At 43.5% G+C, this 20,000-nt stretch overlaps 1 protein-coding gene across 1 annotated transcript in view; it reads right to left on the reverse strand.

The window, feature by feature from the left end:
* The window catches only part of HERC2 (HECT and RLD domain containing E3 ubiquitin protein ligase 2), a gene marked incomplete in the record, with an annotated part of 3,551,743 nt that overhangs the window by 3,311,250 nt on the left and 220,493 nt on the right, over positions 1 to 20,000 (reverse strand). The window contains 1 exon segment of the mRNA XM_044072055.1: positions 12,730 to 12,852. Within this exon segment, the coding sequence (XP_043927990.1) occupies positions 12,730 to 12,852 (123 nt within the window).

Here is a 20,000-nt window from a genome sequence, read left to right on the forward strand (position 1 = left end):
ACTCCTCTGAGAAAAGCTGCAGAGGTAGTCGTGGCCCTTGTGGAGTGAGATCTGATGCCTGTAGGTACAGTTTTGACATGAAAAGAATAGCAAAAGCGTATGCAGTGGGCTATCCATTTTGAGATAGTCTGTTTGGAAATTGGCTTTCCTTGAGCTCCTATAGCATAGGACACAAAGAGCTGTTCTGATTTTCTGAAAGGCTTTGTTCTGTCCAAATAGTAACGCAGTTGTCTGTGGATGTCCATGGAATGTAGTAATCTCTCCCCTTTGTTTTGAGGATAAGGATAAAAGGTAGGTAAGTGTATAGCCTGATTCAAAGCTACCCTGGATACCACTTTTGGCATAAAGGATGGGTTGGTTCATAAGGAAACTCTGTCCTGATGGAAGATGATGAAAGGCTGCACAGCCATGAAAGCTTGTAGTTCTGAAACCCTACGAGCTGAGGTAATAGCCAGAAGGAAAGCTGTTTTCCAGGACAAATATTGCAAATCTGATGAGGCAGCTGGCTCAAAAAGAGGCAAGGTCAGCTTTTCTAGAATGAAATTGAGATCCCAAGCAGGTATTGGTTGTTTCCTTGGGGGTTTTAGATTCTTAGCCCCTCTGAGGAACGGTCTTAAGAGGGGGTGAGAGAATAAGGGTGGATCAGTGTTGTATTCTGCAGAAATGGCAGAGGCATGGATTTTGATGGAGGAAAAGGAAAGTCCACTGCTTAGCAGCTCAGCTAGGTACTGTAATATTTGAGGTAAATTCAGTTTTCCAGGATCCTGGCCCTTTTTCTCATTCCAGACACAAAACCGTTTCCATTTTGCGGAGTAAGCTTTTCTAGTAGACGGCCTTCTGGCCTCCAAAATGACATCCTGCACCTCCTTGGAGAGTAGGGTCTGTTGTGATGCTAAGGAATCTTCCATGCGGCTAGATGGAGTGTTAGCTGACTGTGAAGAGTTTTGAAGCTGTGCTGGGTCAGAAGAAGAGGCATTAGAGGCAGGATCCATGGTGCGGAATGCGTCAGGCTCCTCAGGAGTGGGTACCAGTGTTGTCTTGGCCAGTCTGGAGCAATGAGAATCATCTTTGGTCTGTCTGCTCTGGCTTTTAATAGAACTTTGGGCAGCAGAGGAAGAGGTGGGAAGGCATAAACTGTCATTGATGTCCAACTGAAAGAGACAGCGTCCACTCTCAAGGCCTTTAGATGAAAAATCCTTGAGCAGAATTTTGTCAATTGGTGATTTTTGTGGGAGGCAAAGAGATCTATGTCTGGCCTTCCCCATGCTTGAATTATCTCTGTAAAAACTTGAGGATGCAACTTCCATTCGTGTGGATCTGTCATATTTCTGCTTAGGTTGTCTGCCAGCGTGTTTTCCTTGCCTGGCAAATACTGTGCTTGAAGTTCGATTTGCAAGTCCAGGGCCATGTTCCAAAGTGACATGGCCAGTCTGCATAGGGGGTATGAATGGGTTCCTCCCTGTTTATGTACCACATTACTGTGGTGCTGTCCGTCCTTATCAATAGTTGACCTGGTTGCAGAAGGTCTTTGAAGGCTATAATAGCATTTATTACTGCTAGCATTTCCTTTTGATTGATGTGTAGGTGCTTTTCTTTTTGGGACCATTTGCCCTGAATGCACCGATCTGTCATGTGCGCCCCCCAGGCGTAGTCCGAGGCGTCTGTTGTGATGACTTGATTTGCTTGAGGCTTGCTGAATGGGAGACCTGTGTTTGGCATGCTTGAGCCCACCACAGAAATTCCTTTTGAAGACATGGAATTAGTGGTATTATTGTTTCCAAACTGTGGCTGCGTTGAGACCATAGGTTTTTCAGGTACCATTGAAGTTTCCTCATATGCAGCTTTGCACATGGGATTAGTAATACGCAAGATGCCATGAATCCCAGAGCCTGCAGGATTTTCCTTGCAGTCAGCCTGGTGCAATTTGCTAGTGTTCTGAAGTATTGAGTTAGTTGCCCCTGCTTCTCTGGCGCGAGGTAGGCCATCTGGGTGTTTGTGTCCAAGTTGGCACCCAGGAAAATTATTTTCCCGAGAGGGTATTAGACTTGATTTCTTTTTGTTGACTGTGTATCCCAGAGAATTCAACAACATTATTACATAAGCCAGATGTTTCAGAAGAATGTGCTTGCTGTCCGCTTGGATCAGGCAGTCGTCCAAATAGGGGTATATTTGTATCACTTGAAGTCTGCAGTAGGCAATTACTGATGCCAGGCATTTCGTGAATACTCTGGGCGCAGTAGATAAGCCAAAGGGCAAGGCAGAAAATTGATAATGGGTTGAACCTGCAAGAAATCTGAGGTATCTTCTGCAATTTTGTCTGATTGGGACATGCAGGTATGCCTCCTTGAGGTCCAATGTTACCAGCCAAGACTCATTGCCCAGCATGGGAAGAAGCTGCTGTAGAGTGAGCATCTTGAATTTTGGTACGAGTAGAAATGTGTTTAGGATGGATAGGTCCAAAATAGGTCTCCAATCTTTTCCCTTCCTTGGTACCAGGAATAGTCTGCAATAAAAACCTTGACCTTGTTCGTGCGTAGGTACCTCTTAAATAGCTTTCATGTCTATGAGATCTGAAATTTGTCTTTGTGCCTCTGCCCTTTGATTGTGTGGCAGGTTTGGCATGCCTCTCATTTTTGGAAGGGTGTGAAAATGGAATCTGTAGCCTCTCTGTTTATAATGTCCAGGATCCATTTGTCTTTTGTGACAATGTGCCAATTTTTTGAAAATAATGCCAGTTTTCCGCCTAATGGTGCTGCCATTTGAGTCTTGCTTGGCATGCAAAGGGGAAAGTCATTGGGCTTGCTTTCTGAATGGTTGCAAGTTATCCTCACCACCTCTTTGTGTAGGAGCTTGCCATTGTCTGCCTCTAAGCGATCCTTGGGATTGCCCTCTGCCCCTCGGCCACCTGTATCTACCTCTTTGGGGTCTGTCCGTGGCTGGAAAGGACCAATTTTTGGAAGGCCAATTTCTACTGAAACGTGGGGGTTGTACCTGTAGAAAATCTTTCATGGTTTGCATTGATTTCGCCTTTTCCTCCATTTTCCTTAATACCTCCTCAGCATTAGCACCAAATAATGCATCCTTTTGTAGAGGGGCATCTAGTAATTTAGCTTTGACATGATCTAGTAAGGTTTGTTCCTTGAGCCAGGCATGTCTACCTATGACTGATCCTGTAACAGCAGCTCTACATGAGGCCTCTAGAGCATCAAAACCACATTGTAAGGTATGTTTACCCACTTGTTCTGCACTATGCATCAAATCCTGCAACTCCTTCAAGTCTGGTTGTTCAGGTTGTGACATTTTACTTCTCAATTGTGATAACAAAAACTGTTGGTACTTTAGCATATGGAACTGACAGTTTAATGCCCTCATGGTTAAGGTGGCCGAGGTATATACCTTTTCCCCCCCACCTTTCTAAGGATCTGGAATCTCTCTCGGAAGGTAATGGATTTTTAGCAGTGGAGGCCTTAATTCCCTTGGGGCCCTGCGAGATAGTTTCTGGGTCAGCAGCATGGCTTTTGTATACAAATTGGTGTGAGTCAGGAACCCTGTAGTACCGGTCAGGCTTAACTGGAGCTGGAGGTAGAGAATCAGGGTTAAGGCAGGCCTCAGAGTACACATCATCTAGTATGTCCAAGACAGGAGGTATAGCTAGAGGCCTGTGCTGAGGCAGCAAGAGAAATTCCCTAAGCCTTTTCTTGGAATCTGAATAATCTTGGCCTTCCCAGTGGAAGTGTTCCCTTAAGGTATGCAAAGTTTCCCCAAATGAGTAATCCTCTGGGGGGGATACAGAGGGAATGGACTTCTCTGCATCAGAGTCTTCAAAAGGGGAGTAAGAATGTTCCTGTTCATCAGAGTGCTCTGATATAATGGAGCCCTGATCAGAGGAGGGGGATTCTTCCTCCACTCTGAGCCTTTTGTCCAGGGGGGGGGTTGAGAACCCCTGATAAGAGTAATTAGATCCTCAGCCATCTTAAGCATCTGTTTTTTAAGCATGGGGCTTGGAGATGGGCCCTGTGTAGCCTGTCTCTTAGAATGCATGGCTGCTTTAGACTTAGTGAAAGCCTTGATGGAAAAGGAAGAGGAAGGTCTGAAGACACCTTGAGAGGAGGTAGACCTGTCCACATTTTGAGATTCACCGCTAAGAGCGGCTTCGGTATCTGTAGTCGGGGTGTGGGCCGAGGAGCCTCCGACCTCGGGCACACGTCGGTAGTCAGGGGCTGCGTAGGCGCCTCGCTGAGAACCGGACCACGTGTAGTCTGCTTTGGCGTGGTGTCGGTAGAGGCCGCGGACCTCATGGGTCGGTCCTTATCTTTGCGTTTTTTAGACAAAACTGGAGTTGGAGTATCCAACTACATAATATAGTTACATTTTTTGCCAAAATAATGCTGGGCGAACTCCGCCCGACGCTTAATGGTGCGTTTTTGAATGTAGCACAAAAACAACAGACCGAGACATCGTGGTCTGGGCCTAAACAAGGAATCCAGAGGGAATGGAAATCCTTATGCGGTATTTGCTTCCCACATGAAATACAATTATTAACTTTGTCTGACATCGGTCTGAGGCAAGAAAAGTTTCCCCAACGGGGTACTTAGCTTTCAAGATGACTTCGGTTGCAAAATTTTCATAATTTCAGGAGCTGGCCGACCGGCACTTGCAAACTGCTTCTGCTTCGGGCACCGCGCGGCAAGAAAGACTGAAGAAAATGGCGTCGGCTGGTTCTTTTATACCCCTGGCGCACTGACGTCAGGGAAGAAGCGACGACAACCGACGCCGGACCTAGACTTTGGAATTCGGCCGACCGAGGACCCGCCTGACGGCAGGAGAACCCACCTGTTATGACTGCAGCTGTATGCAGGATGATCATCAAAAGCGCACTAGCAAGACACTATGTGCTGTGCAAAATTTAATAAGTTTGTTTTCTTGATTCTTGAACAGATTAAGGTAACACCATTATCGGGTAATTGGGAGAAAGTACAGTTGTGTACACTTACCATAAATGTAGATGTTCAAGTGTATTCACTGTTGCAATCATTACATTTAGGTAATCTGCTGGCAAGTTGCCCTCAGTCGGCCTGAATAAGAAAGTCTTGGGTCCAGCATCGGTTGCAGTCTCCTCTTCCAAGACGTCAGGTCATCAGGGGTATAAACATGCAGCAGACGCCATTTTATTCAGTTTTTCTTGCCCCAGATGTCAGGTGCCCCCCCAAATGGGGAGCAAAAATATATATAAAAATAAACTGTAAATATATAAATGCAGTTTTAGAAACATAAACTTTACCTTCAACTAAAAGTACATACACCACAAAGGCTTTTGAGTATAGTGAAGGAAAGAAAAGCTATAGAATGGGGGATGGCAGGTGGGTAACCAGGACTACAACAGTGAATACACTTGAACATCTATATTTATGGTAAGTGTACACAACTGTACTATGTTCTTCGTGTTTCACTGTTGCAGTCATTACATTTGGGTAGAATCCCAAAGCTATGGATGGGAGGATTGAACTAAACAGCATTAGGGGCGGCTATAAGGCCCTGTAGGACTGCAGTGGAAAAGCCTGCCCTGGATTTAGAGAAGAGAGGTAAATGATAATGCTTTGTGAAGGTATGAACAGAGCTCCAAGTAGCAGCTAGAATGTCTTTGGTTGGGACCCCTCTGAGAAAAGCTGCTGAAGTAGAGGCAGCCCTGGTGGAATGTGATCTGATCCCCTTGGGCACAGGTTTACCATGGTGCAAATAGCAGAAATGAATGCAGTAGCTTATCCATTTAGAAATAGTCTGCTTTGATATAGCCTTCCCCTCTGATCCTGCAGCAAATGCTACCAGTAGTTGCTCAGACATTTTTAGAGATTTGGTCCTGTTCAAGTAGAATCTTAGTGGTCTGTGTACGTCCAATGAATGCAGAATCCGCTCCCCCTTATTTTATGGATTTGGGTAAAATGTTGGCAGGTGAATGGTCTGGTTAAGAGCCACACTGGATACCATCTTAGGCATAAAAGAAGGATTGCTCCTGAGGGCCACCCTGTCCGGGTAAAATATAATGAAAGACTCCACTGCCATGAGAGCCTGTAGTTCTGAAACCCTTCTTGCTGAAGTGACTGCCAAAAGAAAAGCTGTTTTCCAAGATATAAATTTTATATCCGCAGTAGCTGCTGGTTCAAAAGAAGGCAGGGTGAGTTCCTCCAGCACAAAATTGAGGTCCCATGCAGGAGTTGGTGCTCTCCTGGGAGGCCTTAAATTTCTGGCCCCTCTAAGATAATGTTTAAGCAGTGGATGAGAAAAGAGGGGAGGCTCTGTGTTGTAAGGAGTCGAGATGGCAGAGGCATGGATTTTTACTGAAGAAAAAGATAGGCCCTTGTCAAGCATCTCAGTTAAGTATTGCAAAATCTGAGGAATACTGGGCTTTGCTGTGTCTATTCCTTGTGCTTGGTTCCAAGCACAGAATCTCCTATTTACCAGCATAAAATTTTCTAGTACTAGGCCTTCTGGCTTCCAAAATGACATCCATCACAGATTTACTGAGAGGTGTGGTTTGAATAATTTGTTGACTAGCCATGCTGCAAGATTCAGAGTTTGGAGCGGAGTGTGCAGAAGTTGATAGTTCTGCTGAGACAGTAGATGAGGTATTTGAGGCAAGTACCTTGGAGGAAGGTGCGACATATTCCTTAGAAGCGGGTACCAGTGCTGGCGGGGCCAGTCCCGAGCAATTAGGATCATTTTTGTTTTTTTCTGTCTGACTTTTAGCAAGACCTTGGAGAGTAGAGGCAGAGGGGGAAATGCATAGACTGATAGTTTTTTCCAGCTGAAGCACAGAGCATCCACTTTCCATGCTTTTTTTGTGATGAGTTCTTGTGCAGAATTTGTCCAAATGATAATTTAGGGGAGAGGCAAATAGATCTATGTCCGGGCTCCCCATTTCTGTGTTAACATGCAAAGTATGGAAATGAAATCTGTATCCCTGGGATACTATGTTTAATACCCACTTGTCATGGGTAATTAAGTGCCACTTTTGAGCATGAAGTGCTAGTTTTCCCCCCAAGGGGGCTGCCAAAAGATAAGTGCTTGGAGATGGTAGAGGAAAGTCATCGAGACTGCTTACTGTAATTGTGCTTTGTTTCCTCCAGATTTAGAGGTGGAGGCACCCCCCATTGCTTCGACCTATAAGAACTCTGTGATTGATATCTGGAGCCTTTTGAGCACCTGGGTTTGTCCTGAGTGGCCCTGTTGGACACAGGAAAGGACCAATTTTTAGTAGGCCAGTGTCTACTGAACCTGGGTGGCTGCACTTGCAAGAAATCTTTTACAGTGTGCATAGATTTAGCTTCGTCTTCCATTTTCTTCAAAACCTCTTCTGCCTCATTACAAAAGAGAGTATCATGCTGCAAAGGGGCATCCAACAATTTAGCTTTAACATGATCAGGCAGATTTTGCTCCTTGAGCCAGGCATGCCTTCTAATCACAGATCCAGTAATGGCAGCCTTACAAGAAGCCTCCAAGGAATCAAAACCACATTGCAAAGTATGCTTTCCAACCTGTTCTGCTGAATGCAATAAATCCTGTAACACTATTTTCCATGCAATCAGAAATCAACATAATTTTCTGTTTCAGTAAGCCCATAACATGCTGCTGATATTTAAGCATATGAAGCTGGCAGTTTAAGGCCCTGATTGCCAAGATTGCAGACGTATAAATCTTCTTACCCCATCTATCCAGTGCCCTGGAATCTCTATCAGAAGTGGGATTTTTGGCTGTAGAAGCCTTAACACCCTTGGGACCCTGAGAAATAGTCTCAGGATCAGCAGCAGGATTTTTGAAAAGAAATTTGTGGGAGTCAGGAACCCTGTAATATCTGTCTGGCTTACTAGGAGCTGGAGGCAGGGAATCAGGAGCCATGCTTGATTCCGAGACAACATCATCAACAATGTCTAATACAGGAGGTACTGCCAAAGGCCTATGCTGAGGAAGAAGGAAATCCTAAGCCTCTTTTTTGATTCAGAGAAGTCCTGACTCTCCCAGTGAAAATGTTCCCTTAAAGTATGCAAAGTCTCTCCAAAAGAGTAATCCTCAGGAGGAGATGCAGATGGGATGGATTCCTATGCATCACAATCCTCATAGGGTGGAATAGAAAATTCCTGATCAGAAGAAATGGAAACCTGATCTGAAGATTCATAATCAGTGCCTTGCCTAGGCCTCTTAGCAAGGAGGGGGGGACCCCGGATCAAGGTAATTAAATACTCAGCCATTTTGATCATCTGTTTTTTAGGCATAGGGGCCAGAGCACAAGGCTCATGCATCGGTTTTTTAGACATAGAAGTTGTTTTTGACCTTGTTTTTGTTGCTGGCGTTGGTTTAATATAAAAATGTTGAGGCCTGAAAACACCCTCAGAAGCCGGTGCCTGCTCATCGGCTCCAGACCCATCCAAGGGAGAGACATTCGCGGGTACAATATCTGAGAATCTCGTGGCATACTGGACTCTGACTGGGCCTCGGTAGAGGCCTGCGACTCAAAAAAAGCGGGTATCAGGGGCTGCGAAAGCACCTCACTGAGTACTGGCGACTGGCTTACGAGAAGCTTCATCGGTTTTGGACTTCGATGATCTGTCTTTTTCCTTGCGTTTTTTGTGAACTCCGGTAGTCTGATTGCTAACCTACGACATTTCAGGATAGTTAAATCTTGAACCAAAATATTTAGAAGCAAAAATATACAGACGTGTAATAGTGCGTTGGTTAAATCTAGCACAAAACAGACAGCAAGGCACGTTGTGATCAGGGCCTAGGCAAGGAATGCAGTACAAATGAAAATCCTTATGAGGTATTTGCTTCCCACAAGTAATGCAATTATTAACTTTTACTGACATCGGTAAGTAGCAAGAAAAAGTTTCCCCAACGGGGTACTTAGCTTTAGTTTGAAGACTTTGGTTCTGAAACCCGAATATGAAAATTTCAGGAGTCGGCCGACCGGCACTTGCGAACTGCTTCTGCTTCGGGCACCATGCGGCAAGAAATATTGAATAAAATGACGCCGCCGACTGCATGTTTTATACCCCTGACAACCTGACGTCATGGAAGAGGAGACAGCAACCGACGCAGGACCCAAGACTTTGTTATTCAAGCCGACTGAGGGCAACCTGCCAGCAGATTACCCAAATGTAATGACTGCAACAGTGAAACACGAAAAAACATCCAACTGCTTCATAAAGAAAGGTTGTGGCAGATGAGACTAAAATGCAGCCAACCCTTTAGCATTTTGGTGCAGCGTTAGCGTTGTTGCCTCACAGCAAGAGGCTCTCCCGTTCGATTCTCGGCTGGAGCGCCGACTAAATACAGCCAACCCCCCCCGGGGTTGAATGAACACATTACTATTTCTAATGAACTGAAAAGAAGAGCATTAACCCTTTAGCATTTTGGTGCAGCGGTAGCGTTGTTGCCTCACAGCAAGAGGCTCTCCCGTTCGATTCTCGCCTGGAGCGCCTTCTTTATGGAGTCTGCATGTCCCCCTCGCAGTAAAGTGGCATTCAAAAGACATGCGTAGAATGGGCATGCCTTCGATGAAGGTTGGGCATCGAGCTGGCACCTCGGCACCCATAAAAAATCTACTGCCAATCATTAGCGGGCCGGAGTTCCGCAGTGGCGACCCCTAACCGGGAAAAGCCAAAAGAAGAACATAATACCTGGTTTGTTTGCATGAAAAATTGTAGCTTTTACTCTGTTAATTCTGGTGTGCTTAAGTAATGACTAACCATCATTGGTGGTTTTGAATGGGTGTGTCATTTTACTTATATTTTTAGCCTTGGATTTTAAATATTCTTCTTGGTTCAGATGATATCTGAATTATCAGATGAAAGCGCATAACTGAGTGGATTTTTGTAATTGAAGATTAAAACTGTGGTTGCTTTACTGACTGGCTTTGTTGGAATTACTTTTGTTGTTTTGTAGCTTGGATGCCACTGGATTTACTTGATAAATACGCAGTACTTCTGAACAGCTATATTGCCTTATAAATGAGCAACTGACCAGAGCATCATTCCAGTCATATAGAGACCTCCACACATAGCAGCTACAGCGCTCACCCTCTAATCTGCCAAACAACCACATATTACAGATATATGTAGGGGTCTGCTTATGTGTGTGTGTGTGCATATGCAGGAAAAACAACCCAAATCCACCGTTCGATATACGATTTAATATGATGCTCAGGACATAAACAGCATAAAATCAGCAGACAACAAAGCTTTCGAGTAAAACTCTTCTTCAGTGTTTGATAAAAACATCCAACCATAGCATATAAATATATTCAGCAGCACAACCAATCAAAATTCAAACTAATAATAGCAATTACCATTTTAAAGTGCCCCATGTCTTATAAGACAATTATAACAACTTACTTAAGGCTAAATCACATAAAAGCAACACACTCATATTAAATCATGTTCATCTTTGAAAACAGGTTTTATACTATTAGTGGTGTTCAAACCTGGTATATGGTCAGCTCTATAAAAAACTAATCAATTTATACTCGGCCAGTTCCATTTTATTTACTAAATCCCCCCAATTCTATTCTTAGTTACCACTTGCAAAATTCTAAACTGAAATTTATGTTCTGCACCTGATGTTGCTACATGCTTAGCCAAAGCATTAGTGGGCACATTCCTTCGAATATCCGAACAATGTGCACTTATTCTTTCCTTTAGTTTTTTTTATTTGTTTTACCAATATAAAAACATTGGCAGTAAACACAGCTAGCAAAATATATAATATTCTCTGTTACAGGTGCCCGCAGCTCTAAATTCAAACAGCCTACGACTGACTAATTGGGTGTACAAAATATAGATCCATGTTGGTATCCACACAATGTGTGCAACTATAGCACGGTTTAGTACAAAGTTTCTTAGATTTGTGTGTCATGTTGCTTCCTCTTATATCCTTGTAGTATAAATACCGTTTTCAATTTTTTTCTCTTTAAAAATAAAATGAGGCAGCTCACACATATCGGTGACTTCCTGACTGGACATAAGTATAGTCCAGTTATTTCTAATAATTTGTTGAACAAACTGTGTGCCGATATTTCATCATATAGTTCAATTTATTCATAGTTGTATTTGTTTTAATTACTTCTACTGGAAAATTAGTCATGCCACTTAAATATGGTTTGGCTACATCATTCCTTAACCAATTAACTATTCCTTTCATTTCTTGTACAGTTGTTTTATAAAGAAAGTTTATAATAAAGCTATCTGCCATCCCATTCATTTCTGACTTAAAAGTTTCGGCTTTTTTACCAAGTCTACTGGCTCTCATAAGCTGGCCTTTTATCACATCTTTTAAAAATGTGCCTAGGATGTAAATTTTGTGGGTGTACATACTTGCTAACTTGTACAGCTCTCCTATGAATTTTAGAATTGAAACATAAATCTTTAGAAATTACTATATCCAAAAAAATTAATCTCATCATAAGATGATTTCACTTCAATTCTCAAAAAGTTTGTGGTAGAGTGTAAAAATTCTATAAATACAACGAATTCTGCCTTTGTACCATTCTATAACAGGAAGACGTCATCTACAAACCTTTTGAAAAAAACAAGATGTTCATTCTCATAACCCATCTCTACTTCAGAGAAAATATACTGTTCTTCCCACCTAGCTAAGACCACATTAGCATAGGTATTAGCTGCTGGCGTACCCATGGCTACTCCCAAACACTGATGGTAATAATCATCATTAAACAAATATATTATTCAAAATGCAATCCAACACAGAACTTAAAAGGTTCACTTTTGCTGCGTCATAAATATTATGTATTGATAAATATTCCCGTACGGATTCGATTCCATATTCATTGGGAATGACAGTGAAACGTGACCTAATGTCCATAGCAATTAGAAGAATATCAGAATATATATTAATTATTGACTATTCATTTAATATTCGTAAAAAAATCACAAGTATCTTTAATATAACTATTACAATACTTTAAAATAGGGGCTAGCTGTTTATCCACATATTTGGAGATAACTACTGCAGCCCATTTCCTTGACACAATTGGTCGCATTGGTGGTTTCACCAGACTATTTTGTATTTTGGGTAGCCCATAAATAAAGGGTATAACAGGAGTGGCCATATATAAATAGTTATAAGTCTCGGGTGTAATCGAACCATCCATCAATATTTCACATAAAAAGTTTTAACCTTCATAATATCATATGCAAACTTTTGTTCAACTTTAATGAAAGTTAAAGCATCAGATAAGAACTCATACATATATTCATCATAGTGCACTATATCTATGACAACAATCATGCCTCCTTTATCTGCAGACTTAATTATATCTTTGTTTGAACATAAAGTCAAGGCATCTCTTTCTTCACTATTAAGATTAAAAAAATCTACTCCCCTTCTGATTCGCAAAGTATAACTCATACAATTCTTGCTCACACATACACACAAAAGCTTTCACAGTAGGTGTACTGCTAGATATAAATGTACTAGGTCATTTTAAAAAACATTATTAAATTGAGTGTCTTTATACAGCAATTTTAAATCCTTTCTTGCAAAACATCTTAATTCAGTCAACATGTCATTTAAATCACCTGCTACTGAAGGTACAAACGTCAAACCTTTTACTCAAAAGTCCCAGTTGTGATGCACTCAATACACAATTCGATAAATTAAGCACATTATTCATTCCTAAACTCAGATTTTCATCTTTTTGTTTCTCAAGTCTTGGCCTACCTTGCTGGCCTTGTATTTTCTCTGTTCTGTTTCTTCTTGATAATTCCTCGCCAGTTTCCGACTGCTGCTGCGACCTCTGACCCCTTCTTTCACTGCCACAGGTTTCTGCAGACTGAAACGTTTCTGTAAAAAATCATTCAGCTCATTATCATTTTCACTTCTTTTTGGAGATGACAATGTCGTAATTCTATCAGCGTCTTCATTCTGAATGCTAACAGAACTACTGGTATTACTAATCGGAGCTTTACGCCTCACTAAGTGCTGTCCTTCATTAGCGAAGCTATCTAGCTCTGATACGGCGTTTCCACACTTTCCTGGTTGAACCATAGTGGGTGTAGACAATTCTATCTCATTCGATGATTTGGCTCAATGGTTCAGAGGCTCGTTCATTCATTGGACTGCTGTCTTTAGGCCAAAAAAAAGATGTTTTTGTTTTTAAAATCATTTATGTCACGTATTAGCTTACACTTTTTAACCATAATTAACCTGTCTTCAAATCTCTTCAGAAATATAAACAGGTCATTATATTCAGCAGCAATAGCAGCAAATTCAGAGGCATGAAGTAGTTCATTTTCTAATACTTCTATTTCCTTTGCTAAGTCAGATTCATGCGAAGAAAAGTCGTTCATTAGTTTCATATACTCAGTCCCCAGTTGCAGATTAATTTCCTGCCACTTCAACAATAACTTTTGATATCTATTCCCATAAGTGGGCATTTTGGTAATTCTTAGCCCTCTGGGAACAATACCTAACTTAAAATAAACGTTGAAGCTCAGTCTCTACCATTGCAGTCTCTTATACTGTTCCTTCTTCAAGCGCAAAGACTTAAGAGCTTGTTGCAACGTTACTATTTCACTGTTAACATCTTTCCTATTCATTGACATACCTTCTTCTAGACTGGTGCATACATCTAGTAAAGGATTGTCATGAACCATTAACCGTCCTTTCAATTTTATCGTTGCTTCTACAGTACCTGCAAGCATGTACCATAGCTGCAACAGTTATACGGCGTGTTGACTGTGCTTCCATCTACCGAACGTACTGTTGAAACGATCCACAAAACAGACAACATAAGGCAACAGGTGTTCCGAGTCAAAGAATTGGAGTAGATAAAAGTCAATATGCAGGAAAAACAACCTACATCCGTCGTTCGATATACGATTTAATATGATGCTCAGGACAAACAGGATAAAATCAGCAGACAACAAAGTTTTAGAGTAAAACTCTTCTTCAGTGTTTGATAAAAACATCCAACCATAGCATATAAATATATACAGCAGCACAACCAATCAAAATTCAAACTTAATAATAGCCATTACCATTTTAAAGTGCCCCATGTCTTATAAGACAATTATAACAACTTACAGCTAAATCTCATAAAAGCAGCACACTCATATTAAATCATGTTCATCTTTGAAAACAGGTTTTATACTATTAGTGGTGTTCAAACCTGGTAAAGGGTCAGCTCTAAAAAAAAATTATCAATTTATACTCTGCCAGTTCCGTTTTATTTACTAAATCTCTCCATTTCTATTCTTAGTTACCACTTGCAAAATTCTAAACTGAAATTTATGTTCTGCACCTGATGTTGCTACATGCTTAGCCAAGGCATTAGTGGGTACATTCCTATGAATGTCCGAACAATGAGCACTTATTCTTTCCTTTAGTTTTTTTATTTGTTTTACCAATATAAAAACATTGGCAGCAAACACAGCTAGCAAAATATATCACATTCTCTGTGTTACAGGTGCCCGCAGCTCTAAATTCAAACAGCCTATGACTGACTAATTGGGTGTACAAAATACAGATCCATGTTAGTATCCACACAATGTGTGCAATTATAGCACGGTTTAGTACCAAATTCTTAATAGATTTCTGTGTCATATTGTTTCCTCTTGTAGCCTTGTAGCATAAGTACTGTTTTAAATTTTGTTCTCTTTTAAAAAAAAAAAAATGAGGCAACTCACCCGCTACATTGATCACTTCCTGACTGGAATCAAGTCTAGTCCTGCTCTTTCTAATAACTTGAACAAACACTGTGTGCCGATTATATTTCATCAAATAGTTCAATTTATTCATAATTGTATTTGTTTTAATTACTTCTAGTGAACTATCAGTCGTGCCACTTAAATAAGGTTTGGGTACATCATTCCTCAACCCATTAACTATTCCTTTCATTTCTTGTACCATAGCTTTATCAAAAAATCTCTTTATAAAACAATCTGCCATCCCATTCATTTCTGACTTAGGTTCACAAAAGACTGAACTTTTATTATGTTCTACGTTGGATTGCATTTTGAAGAATAATATATTTATGTTTAATGATAATTACTACCATCAGTGTTTGGGGGTAGCCATGGGTACGCCAACAGCTAATGCCTATGCTAATGTGGTCTTAGCTAGGTGGGAAGAACAAGAAGTTATGTACTCACCATAACGTTCTATGTATGTGGTTCAACTCGCCTCACATTCTTACCCATGGGTTTGGAGGCAAATATCGGCTCCAACTCGGCCAAACTTTTCTAGCTCGAAGTCTTCTATTGGCTGGGCTAAGATGGTATCCCATGCTGCATTGCTCCATATCCCCAGATCTAGTTTGCTGCGAACACCACACTCATACCTCATGCATAACACCCAAGTAAAGAAGAATAAAATAAAGGTGAAGGGAGCTCTGAAACCCAGACCTAACGTCCAGATCCTCCAGGAAGGGGGAAGGTGGGAGGGTAACTAAGAATGTGAGGCGAGATGGAGTACATACATTGAACATTATGGTGAGTACATAACTTCTTGATGTTATGTAGTCCAATCTCGCCTACATTCTTACCCGTGGGACAGTGTCCCAGCACCTAAATCCTGGGAGGCTCAGAGGAAGATGCTCCTGAGTACTGTGGAACCAAAGGAAGACCTGCCCCTAGATACCACGTCCAGCTTGTAATGAGTAACAAAGGTGTGAGGAGATGCCCAGGTAGCTGCAGCACAAATATCATCCATAGACAATCTGGCCTGATAGGCTGTAGATGTAGATACAGCCAGAGTAGAGTAAGCCTTGACTGGAAATAGTAGGTCTTTACCCCCTGAGGAATAAATGAAAGAGATGCAATTTGATATCCACCTGGATAGGGTGATTTTGGAGACAGAGGACCCAATTGTGTTTTCCGAAAAGGAAACAAACAGCTGATCAGATTTTTGGAGATCTTTGATTCTGTGCAGATAAAAACAACTGTGTACATCCAACTGATGAAATTTAAACTCTGTCTTGTTTGAAAATTGGGGAAAGAACACTAGCAACTCAATAGATTGATTAAGATTAGATACGGACGCCACTTTAGGAAGAAAAGAAGGGTTTGGTCCAAGAGAAACCCTGTCCTTATGAAAGGTCAAGTATGGGGGTTTGATAGAGAGAGCTTGAATTTCCGAGACGCATCTGGCTGATGTGATGGCTACTAAAAAGGCAGTCTTTCAGGTCAAGAATTTTAAGTTAGCTGCAGGCTCAAAGGGTGGTGAAGTAAGAGCATGCAGAACAAAATTCAAATCCCAGGGCATGATCGGTTCCGGGACAGGAAGACGGAGTAACAGAGTGCCCCTCAGGAAAGCCTTACAGAGTCTGTGAGCCATCAGACTAGGCTCATTAGCAACATGAAAGTTAGAAATCGCTGCCAGTTGGACTTTAATGGTAGCGGACGCTGAGACCTGATGAAAAAGCATAGACAAAAACTCCAAGACAGAAGCAATTGGAGCTGTGTAAGGGTCAATCCCTTGGGTATGAGCCCAAATAGAAAACCTCTTCCATTTGCTGGAATAAAGCTTCCTAGTAGAGGGCTTATGAGAGGAAGATAAAATATGAACTACCTCAGGTGAAAAGTGATGAAGCCTAACTAACGACGGAAGTGGAGCAGCTAGGCTGTCAACCGGAGGGTCCACAGAGAGGGGTGGAGCTGCCCTGACATGTGTGTCAGTAAGTCTGGTTGTGGGTCCAGAATCCAAGGTGTGTCCACAATGTAGGGATGGAGAAAGGGGAACCAAACTTGACAAAGCCAGTGTGGGGCAATCAGGATCATTCTGCTTCCCAAGGATTGCGCTTTCTGAATCACTTTTGACAGCAAGGGAAACGGAGGGAAAGCATATAGCAGACCGGAGGGCCAATCGTGGACTAGAGCGTCCCTGGGTGACTCCCCCTGTGGGGGGATCAACGTGAAGTAGCTGCTGCATTTGGCATTGAGGAGGCTGGCAAAGGTCGCTGCAAGGCTGACCCCATCTGCTGAAGATCCGTTCTGCAACTAGACGGTTCAGGGACCACTCGTAAGGCATCAGAATAGCTCTGCTTAGCCTGTCTGCTATCACATTGGTTTTCCCCGAAATGTGCGTTGCCACCAGAAACCGTTGGGAAGATACTGCCCACTGCCACACTCGCATGGCCTCTCTGCACAGGGGGTATATGACCTAGTTCCTTCCTGTTTTTTCAGATACCACACCACTGACATATTGTCCGAGTGGACTGCAATAGTCCCGAGAGGTAGAAATCTGAGAAGCGCCTGCAACGCAAGTAGCACCGCTCTCATCTCTAGGACGTTGATATGCAGATGTATCTCGTGCTCTTGCCACGTGCCTTGGACTGTCCTGCCGAGATAATGCCCCCCCAACTGGGAGGCGTCCATGGCAACCAGGGGTGGTGGAACGAAGGGTTTTCCCCTGTCCAGATTGTTGGTGCAAAGCCACCAACTGAGATCCTATTTGCATCTGTCTGTGAGCAAAATAGGGTGGGAAAGTGGAAGTCTCTGGAGAGACCACTGAGCAAAGAGGAGCCATTGAAGGAGCCTCATGTGTAATCTCGCTAGAGGAACTAACATAATTGTTGCTGTCATAGTCCCCAGGAGTTGGAGAACCCATCTTGCCTTCACTCTTCTCAAGGGGAGCAGGACGTGCACCTGTTGCTGTAAGACTCCGATTCTTTCCTGTGGTAGAAAGGCTCACATTTGAACAGTGTCTAGCTCTGCACCTATAAAAATGACACGCTGTGAGGGCAACAAGGCAGATTTTTCCCAGTTCAGTGTTATGCCCAACTGTTGACAGAGTGATGGTAGCGTCCCTGATTTGGATTAGTAGATGCCTGGTGGTGGCGGTGAGGAGACAGTCGTCCAGATACGGAAACACTTGGAATCCTTGATGTCTCAAGTGAGCTGTCACCACCACACACTTGAACACCCTGGGGGCTGTGGTGAGACCAAAGGGCAGGGCTCAAAACTGAAAAGGACTGGCTCCCAACCGGAAGCGTAGGTGACTCCTGGATGCCCTGTCCATTTTGATATGGTAGTAAGCATCCTTGAGGTCAATGGAGCACATCCATACTTTTCCCAAAAATGGGAGAATTGACTGCAATGTGACCATATGGAACTTGGACTTTTGTACATGGTTGTTCAGTTGGCTGAGATCTAATATGGGTCTCAGGTCCCCTGTTCTTTTCGGCACCAAAAAGAATCTTGAGCAAGTCCCTAATCCAATCTGGTCTGAGGGGACATGCTGGATGGCTCCTTTTTCTGGCAGCTTTGAAACCTTTGAAGCCACGTGATCCCTTTGACTGGGTGGAACATCTGGGATTTTTCTGACTGGAGGGGGGGATCTGACAAAAAAGGGATGGCATAACCTCCGGAAATTATTCGTAATACCCATTGGTCCTGGGTGATGCTTTGCCAGGCTTCCGGGTATAACGATATTTGACCCCCAACTGGCTCCGGAAACGCACAGTCGGGCCTCCCATCAGAAACGACGGTAGGGAGAGCCTCGAAAGGAATCGCGGTCTCCCAAATTGCGGGGGCCCCCCCTCTGCCTCTAGGGTGGAGTCTCCCTGAATAACCTCCCCCTCCTCTGCCTCTGGAGGGGGGCTCACCTTGTGCACCGGGAAAAAAACTGATTTTTTGAACCACATCTTCCCACCCCTCTGGGCCTTGGGGTAAGGCCTAGAGGGAAGGGAAAAACGGACCCCTATGGCAGACAGAGCTTTTTCCTCCTGCTCGCACCTGGTGAGGGTGTCTTTCACTTTGGTTCCGAACAAAGAAGAACCATCAAAGGGGGCATCAGTGAATGAAGACTTGAAGGCCTCTGCAAAAAGACAAAAGCGCATCCAGGCTTGCCTCCTAAGGGCGACTCCTGAGCTTGCTGCCCTACTCGCTCCTTCGACTGCATATGAAATAAGCCGCATGGAGGAGTTAAAGATGGAATTGAGGGTAGACATCTGGGCGTTAACCATCTGGGCCACCACCTCAGGAACGTTACCCATGAGAGTATCTCCTAGCTCCTTGAGGAGATCTCTCTGGAGCCAAGTGAAGTGAGATAAGTAGTTTGGCGACCGTAAGGTAAAGGTTGCGGAAGAAAGGGCATGCTTTCCGTACTGGTCCATGGTCCTAGACTCCTTGTTAGGAGGATGGACGGAGGAAAAAGTCTCAGCTAATTCCTTCTGGGTGGCTGCCGCCACCGCCATGGCATCCACAGGGACTCCTTTGGACAAAAATTCCTTACCCGGGGGAGCAGACAGAAATTTATTGGGTCTCCTGGGTACGGGTTCCACAGAATCAGGGTTCTCCCACACCCTCCGACAAATTAAATCCAGGAGCTCGAAGGGTGGGGACAATCAGAAGCGGACGGCTGAGCACCAAAGGCCTTCAGGAAGACAGACTCCTCCTTGGAGGGGGGCTTTGGACGGCCAGTCACCTCTTTGTTTCAATATCTCCAGGATGTCGGAGAAAAAGACATCCTCAGAGGATGACTAGGGGGGATCCCCCTCAGATTCCTCGAGATCAGTATCTGAGGTGGGAGACTCATCCTGGGAGTCTATGTGCTTCCTCTTGCACGTTTTCTTTCTAGGGGGCTCCTCAGGCAAACACTCTGTGGGGCTCTCAGAAACCTGGGGACCACTCGTGGGGGTATCACTAGGCCTTGGGGCTCCGCTGTCTACAGATAGGTGGTGATCAGTGCTCCGCTGTCTACAGATAGGTGGTGATCAGAGACCCGCACCGAAGTGGTAGGGGACAGAATGACCGACCCACATGATGTAGCTGACTATCTGGCCAGCGCACTCCGCATGGCCTCAAAGGCTGGCCCTCCCGAATCAGAGGACTGACCAGCCTCCGAGGCCACGACAGGAGTCGGGGTTCCCCAAACAGAGGCACCGAGCAGGAGACTAGGAACAAAGAGGTGTCCCGAGGTGTCCCGCTCGGGCCCGACTGAAAAAAACAGAGTCCCAAACCCCGTGGATGGCGCTGATAAGACCAGAGAGG

This window comes from Protopterus annectens, chromosome 5.part0 (genome assembly GCF_019279795.1).
Source record: "Protopterus annectens isolate FY-2018-M chromosome 5.part0, PAN1.0, whole genome shotgun sequence".
Lineage (NCBI taxonomy): Eukaryota > Metazoa > Chordata > Ceratodontiformes > Protopteridae > Protopterus > Protopterus annectens.